Source organism: Microtus ochrogaster, unplaced genomic scaffold, assembly GCF_000317375.1.
Source record: "Microtus ochrogaster isolate Prairie Vole_2 unplaced genomic scaffold, MicOch1.0 UNK36, whole genome shotgun sequence".
Taxonomy (NCBI): Eukaryota; Metazoa; Chordata; class Mammalia; order Rodentia; family Cricetidae; genus Microtus; species Microtus ochrogaster.
The window spans coordinates 401516-409528 of NW_004949134.1; the positions used below are offsets into that span (position 1 = coordinate 401516).

At 38.0% G+C, this 8013-nt stretch overlaps 1 protein-coding gene across 2 annotated transcripts in view; it reads right to left on the minus strand.

Moving 5' to 3' along the window:
* Positions 1 to 806: 806 nt before the first annotated feature.
* Positions 807 to 8013, minus strand: part of Il1rapl1 (interleukin 1 receptor accessory protein like 1) — a 1234859-nt gene continuing 1227652 nt past the window's right edge. For both annotated transcript variants that reach the window (XM_005368608.3, XM_026789983.1), the window contains exons 10-11: positions 2833 to 3003; positions 807 to 2376 (exon numbers count right to left, since the gene is read on the minus strand). In XM_005368608.3, coding sequence (XP_005368665.1) covers positions 1658 to 2376; positions 2833 to 3003 — 890 coding nt within the window. In that variant the 3' untranslated portion in view covers positions 807 to 1657. The remainder of the gene's footprint in view (positions 2377 to 2832; positions 3004 to 8013) is intronic.

An 8013-nucleotide genomic window follows, 5' to 3' on the forward strand; every position in this document is an offset into this window, starting at 1 on the left:
GGCGATTTAGCATCATTGTTAACACAACAAGGAATTAGCTGCTTATGTGATTGATTTGAAACATAAAGCTACATGGTAAGTGACAAATTTCCTGGGAGCATCAACTTTCTGTTTCTGAAAGACAGAATCATGTAGTTAAATTAAATTAATTTCTATACAATAAAATTAAGTATTTTAAGTATATTTTCTGATCTAATTTAAAACTATTTTGTGTAAATAATGTTTATTTTGAAAATAGTAGTTTGTGTTGTTATTCATATGTTTGACCTCCTGAGATCTTATTTAAACATCTTTACATTAATAAATGCTGCTTATGCTCATAAACCGAAAGAAGCATTGAAAAGTAAATACAAGTCAGTTAACATGGGGATCCCACAATAAGCTGCACAGATTTTTTTTCTGACTTTTCAGAAGATAAAATTTTGTATAATACAAGGTGACAAAACATATTTGATGACACCTCCTGATCTTCCCTTTGGTTAATGGAAGCCTTCAATGGAAATTTCATTTGTACTTGCCTTGATTCACCTATCTGAGTTAACTTGCCTGGTATTTGCACATAATTTCATTTGCAGAAAAAATTAATTATAGAGGGAAAAGAGGAAGTAGATTTTCAAACAAAAACAGCCACAAACACATTCATGCCTTTCCAGGAAGTGATCAAATATAGGGCTTGATTTTTTTTTTTTTGGTTTTGTATTTTTGTGTGTTTTTTTATTTGTTTGTTTTGTTTTGCTGTTTTATATATATATATCTATATTTGTATTTCTATATATATTTATATATATATATATTTATAAGGGTACACCAACTCATTTTAAAAAAACAGAAGCAGCACTCTCCCCATTTTCATGCCTTCGATCTTCATTCTGTAGTGGTCACTCTGTAGCAGTCACTGCTATGTGACTAGCACGACTTTGGGTCTAGAGTGTGTTCTGAAGCAAAGTGAATTAAATGTTAAGACAGTTAGGCCTACCCCTACCCTCTGCAGAGTTCTACATACCATGCTGCCACGAGAAGGGTAGAGGTGGGGAATGAGGTGGGGACAAGGAAGAGATTTCAGGGCTCTGACTGGCAGGGCCCTCTTATGAGCAAATGTTCTTCTCTCTTTCTCTCTCTTTTTTGTTCCCAAACTGCAGTGCAATGCTGGCGCTCAGGTGCACTGCTCTCTGAAGGCCGTTGTGGCCCAGCTGGTCCTAGGAAGAACCCGAGAGAGGATCCGGTGCTCCTTGTCCCATCAGATAGATTTGTCCAAGCACCCCAAGGAAATGTTAAAAGCAAAACAAAATTTAAAAAGAACATAAAAAACCCATTCTAAAACTAAATTAATGAAGCAAAAAAAAAAAGGGTTTCTATCTACACATCAGTCTCTTCTTTAAAAAAAAATGTAAATTTACAAATCCAATGACATATAAAACAAAGTAAAAAAATGTAATGGGAAGAGACATGGTAAAACAGGAAAACACTGATGCTACAAAGAAATTCCAAAAAATATATGTACAAGACCCTGTTTTTCCTCGTGTTCTAGAGATTGTAATGCATGTTTGTTTGTTTGTTTGTTTGTTTGTTTAACAGCAGCAGTGGAGGATTGAGTTCCAGGCACTGGACTGCAGATTTCTTTCAAACGCCCAGAGACGGGATGTCCTTTGCTTTTCTGTCACCAAATCACACTGGATATACTGGTCTCCCTCGGCAACAACGGCAGGATGGCACTGTTTGTGTGGGCCTCATCTGGATTCGGCTCCCTGCTTGACTTTGTCTGTGGCCGCTGCCCATTGATGAGTGTCATGGGGATGTTACAGTAAGTATGCTGATTTCCTATGGAGGTAAGTGGCAGGGTGCCCGTGGGAGGTACATCGTACTCATAGCTTCGATAGTAGTGTTTCTGACGCATTTGTGAATGGTAGGTGTTGTGAAAGGTAGAACGGAGATCTGGGTGGGCAGTGGCTAGAGCTGTGGAGGTGGCGGCAGCCATTGAAATGGCCGAGACAGTCTGCAGCTCCCCGAAAGGCCCCTGCTCGCTGACATCTAAAGCCTGCTCGTGTGTAATGGGCTCTATTCTCTTAAAAGGCATTTCGTACTGTAAACGTTTCCAGAACTTCGAGTTCAACTTGTTGCATTTTGGTCCATGCCATTTAATAACCGTGAGGAGCTTGATGGTGTGCTTGAGGGCCTCCACCTCCTGGTAGTTCATAATTCCTCGGAGTTCGCTGCATTCGATCAGTATCACCTTGATTTCTCCAGTCACAAGCATGTTTCGTAGTCTGGTTTCCAGCTCAAAGATGCTCCAGCCCCTTCGAACTACATAATTTGGGGTCATGACAATGATCAGCCGCTTACTTTGATCTACACATCTTGCCACATCTTCAATGTATGCTATAAATAGAAGAAGAAGGAGCAGGATAAATGAACTGATAAAGAGATCCAGAAGCTTCTTACACTTTCTCTCACATACTATGTGAAAATTGTATGTTGTCAACACATACTTCACTTCATGTGAAGATGAAAACAGGGGATGAACAGCACTTTGGATAGAGTTTTGGCCTCTGTTGTAGTAATTAGGGATATTCTTCAAGGTACAAATACCTCATTTGATTTAAATAAATATTAAGGCTCACAGAATGCAATGGTTTATAAAGTGATAAACTATCTTCTCTGGCTTATTAAGAATTCAATTTCATCTAAAAACATTTCTTTCTTGGGAAACTAAATAAAATTTCTCAAGTTGCAAAATACGAAGGAAAAATGGCGACTACGTAGACATGCCTACTTACAACGCACATACATATATCCGCACACAAATGAAATAAACAAGTGAAAATATTAACTTACTTCCAGTTGGGATCAAATCTCTGTCTGGTATGAACAACTTATATCCATAATGCTTTTCAAGCATATCAGGTAGGATTTCAAGGGCAAAACGTTCTTCTTCCCCAGTCTCTTGGTTCCACTGGTCAGGGTCCACTTTGGTATATGACAGGTAGGCATCATAATCTTTGTTGTCTGTCAAAAACATTACAAAGTAAGTTCTACAAAGTAAGCGCTAGGAAGAAAGCAGCAGAATACTAGCAATATTCACTTTTATTGATAAATATATACAAACATTACACTCAGGAAATAAAAAAAAAGCCTGTATTAATTTTTATCATATGTTTGGTAGTACCGCCAGCTTTGCTGGGAGGTACAAAGGGACACATTGTGATTTTCGCTATTGTGATGAAAATAGTAGGAAAAAAAATTAATGGCAAAAGAAATGAAGGAGTAAGAGATGGGGGTGGAGCTTAGTGCTGGACTCCATAAACCTCTGGTATCACCAGCAAGTACAACTACTGGTACAACCAAAATATCAATTTCTGTAACTTTGAAAAACACAAATTATAGGAAATCTTTACTGTTTATATAAAAGCTACATGTTTAGATAATAATATATTATTATATATGCTGCATTTAAAAACTCTGTCTTTGGATATTTTTTTAAGATGAGGGCTAAGATCATTTAATTTCAACTTTGATTTAAAAACATTTTTACTTTCAGCTGGACTGATTTTGACTCTTTCCTCTCCACACAGATCACCTGGACTGTCCTACTCCAGGAGTTCCATGATGGCCCCTACATATTTGGCAAAGCCTTAGCTTCTGACCTTCTCTCTTTGTGTCTCCTCACATCTAAACTCATACAGTATATAGATGACCTTCTCCTCTGAAGTCCATCCCTACAAATTAGCCAATCTAACACCTCTGCTCTTCTAAATTTCTTTTCCAGTCGAGGCTATAAAGTCTCACCATCCAAGGTCCAACTTTACACTCTTCAGGTCACTTATTTGAGATTAATCATTACCCCAACCCACAAATCTATTACTTTGGATAAAAACTGTGAATCCAGTCACTCACAGTCCTTTCTACTAAAGACGAATTTTTTATCATTCCTAAAAATAGTGGCTTCTTAAATTCCCGAATTGCCTCTTTTTCCTTCCTTGCTTGCCACTTATATGAGGCAGCCCTTGCCCCACACCCCCATGAACTCCTTCTCAATCTCATCACTATCCCTTTCAGAAGCTCCAACAGGCTCTCCTCCAAGTTCCAGCCCTTCATCTCCCAGACCTAACTCATTCCTTGGTGCAGGACAATTGTCTATATTCTGTCAATTATGTTTTAAATAAATGCTGATTGGCCAGGAAGTATAGGAGGGAAGTAGAGGCAGGTCAATGACAACAGGAGAATTCTGGGAAGAGGGAGGCTCCCTCTGCAGTCCTGTTCAGACACAGAAGAAGCAAGATGTGACTATGCTGCTGAAAAAAGGTACTGAGCCATGTGGCTAACACAGATAAGAATAATGGGCTCGTTATAAAATTTGTCAAATGCCATATTTTAATTCCAGATATCATAGCACCCCTTTTTCTACCTACTGGGTTAGAGGCTCCCTCCTGGGGACTTGACTGGCAGCTTGATTTTACCCACATGCCCACAGACAAATGAGTTAAGTATCTCCTGGTTCTAGTGAACATGTTCTAAGACTGGGTGGAAGTGTTCCCCATCACTATAAAAAGGGCTCATACACTCTCCAACCTCCTTCTCTGGGCAATTATTCCCTGATTTGGAATCTCTGACTTTTTCCATTAAGACAGTGGTTCAGAATTCACCTCCTAGATCTCTCAAACCCTATTAAAGCTCTCAGCATCTCTTGGCATTTTCATATCCCATATCATCCTCATTTCTCAGGAAAGATTAAACAAATTAATTGCTCCTTAAAAACATTCGTGTTAAAATATCACAGGAATTTCACCTTGACTGGGTAAAGCTCTTGCCTCTGGATCTTTTTAGGCTTTAGACTCTCCCCAAGTGAAACCTTTCAATTTTACCATTTGAACTCATGCATGGGAGGGCAGTTCTAACCCCAAGCTTCCCATCAAAACCCTCACCTCTCTCTGACCACCTACTCACCCCCCCCATCATCTCTGTTTCCTCATATGGAACTTTACCGACACTCCCTACCCCGACCATGCACTAACTCCTCTCCATTTCCAGTCAACAACATATGGGATTAGGTCTTTCTCTCTCCTGAGAGACCAATGCCTCTCACTATTTCCCCCTAAATTACAGGGCCCCTTTGAGGTAATTCTTGTAACCCTCACAGCTGCTAAGCTTGACGGCTTCCTCCATTGGATTTACTTATCTTACGTCAAGCTCTTTATACAGCCCAACACACAGCTCAAGATAATCTTCCTTCATACACAGCAACCCCAACATGGCCCTGCTTCCTTCAGTTTCAGAGAACGCTGAGATCAATTGCCTTGTCTCTAATTCCAGAAGAATGAAACAACCTTACAGCCCTATAACCGTACTCAACTTTACCAGATTGGGAATCCCCTATGTTCTCTTTCCTGACCCCCTCCGCATTCTCCTGTCTCTACTAATCATGCCCTACTTCATTAATTTCCTCCCTATGTATCTCCAATGACATATTCAAAAGTTCTAATTAAACTAATTAACTGTTGTTACAGGACTACCAACCATTAGCCACAGAGCTGGAGGTGTAAAGACTATCAAATGTGCCTGGGTGGTAAGAAACAACATCACAGAGATACCCACATCCCCAAAACAAAAACAGAGACTCGCAGCACAGATTTCCGTACAATTGTTTACTATTGACATTCCTCAGCAATCAACCACCTGTCTCCTGAGCAGTAATGTGAAAGTGATGCCACTTCCATTTCTAAGGAAGGCCTGCACGAGCACCCCTCTTTTCACACGCTATCAATAAACTGCCAGCGTGGGTTTGTTGTACACTATGGTTCATTGTTAATGCTGCTAAACAACAACAATTTGGAAGGCTGAAGAAGACCATTTGAGGCCAAGAGTTTCAGATCAGCCTATGTATAACACTGTGAGTACTATCTCAAGAAACAAAAACCAAACCAAACCAAACCAACCAACCAACACTAACTATATTCAAATATCATTATGAAATCTTCATGAGATAAAGCAAAACTGAAAACATATCAGAAATCAAAATGTTTAGGGTGTTGACAAAAGCATCTCTTCTTTAATTCATAAAAGGATATTAGTTTCAATAATATGTAAGAGTACTGCATGGATTTTGTTTTCAGAATTACACATCTTTAAAAAAAACAGAAAATATTTTCTAGATGAACATAGTACACTAAGTGAATCTGGGTTAGAAAAGAGATATACTGAGAAGGAAATGGTTTGAGATTGATAGCTGGGTCTTGGATAGTTTTTAACCTTTAAATATCTATTGAGTAGATGTTAGATGTTATTGACAGCTGCCTTTTTTATTACTCTCAAGTATTTATAAATCACATAAATGAAACTGACTAGTGAGTGACAGATCCCATCATTTGCCAAATGGGTTACAAAAATAAAACCAGGGAACTCAATGATGGACATTTAAGAATGAGATAGCTCAAAATTTCTTATCATTAGAAATTGTCACTGATAGAATTTGAGTCACATTTCTTCCTTTGGTCTAAGAAGATGCTTTGTTTTCCTATACAGGCTCACATTTCTAAAGTGTACTTTTTCATGTTAAAAAACTATAGGACTTTATAAATAATGTCAGAATAAATACAAGTAAATTATTAAATTATCATTTTAATGTTTTGACTTCTTTGCTTACTGTATATCTGTTAATTTTTTTCAAATTTTTGGTGATATTTAAGATTAAACTAGAAAGTTAGCCAAATGCTCTACCTAAAAACTTTCAATTTCAATTCTGTTATGGAAGTCTCTGTAAATTACATTTTCAGAAAAAGCTCCTTTGTCTTCTTATAACATTGACACAGTTTACTTATTTTTCCATTAGGTATTTTTTCAGACTTTTTCATTTTTTTCATTTTTTTCTTAAATTATTTTATGTGCATTGGTGTTTTGTCTGCATATATGTCTGTGTGAGGAAGTTGGGTCCCCTGGATATGGAGTTACAGATGGCCTTGAGCAACCATGTCAGTGCTGGGAGTCAAACCCAAGTCTTTTGGAAGAGCAGTCACTGTTCTCTGGAAGAACAGTCAGTGCTCTTAATTGCTGAGGCATCACTCCAGTCTTATTTTCTCTTTTAGGTTTATTTGTTTTATGTGTATGAGTGTTTTGCCTGCATGTATGTGTGCTGGTACCCTGGAATCCATGGAGGTCAAAAGAAGATATAAGATCCCATGGAACTGGAGTAACAGATGGTTGTGAATCACCATGTGGGTGCCGGGAATTGAACTGGGAACCTCTGGAAGAACAGCAAGTGTGTTTAAGTGTTGAGCCATCTCCCCATCACCCCAGCCTGTTTTATCAAGAGATTCTTGAATATTTTATCTAGAGATTCTTAAATATTTCTATAGATAAATGTTTTATCTAGAGATTCTTAACTATTTCTTAAATATGAAACACTAAGTTACATAGTTTTTGAATAGAACATTTATGTACACACTGGGCTCTCATCAAATTTGCCATTCTCGTACATTAGCCTACTGGGTGTTAAGATTATAAGCATCATCATTTGGCAATAATTAAAATATTGTCCTGGGTACATGGCTCAGAGGTTGAAAGCATATTCTATGCAAGGATGTGGGCCTGAGATTAAATCCCCAGAACCCATATATAATCCAAACACAATAGAGCAACATCTGTACAGAATACCCAGTCTCTTCTGGGTTGATGGGAGGCTGAGACAAAAAGACTCCTGGAAAATTCCAGGCCAGCTAGCTTTTATATGCCAGGAAAAATCAAGATATCCTAACTCAAATAATGTGGAAAGAAAGGACTGATGCACAAATCTGTCCAGATCTCCAAATGTATACATACTCCATGTGTACCCATATTTACACTCATGTACATACAAAGGTAAATTAAAAATAAAAATAAAGAAGAATGGATGAAGAAAGTGTGGAATATATACACATTAGAGTACTACTCAGCGGTAAAAAAAAAATGACTTCTCGAATTTTGCATGCAAATGGATGGAAATAGAAAACACTATCCTGAGTGAGGTGTCCCAGACCCAAAAAA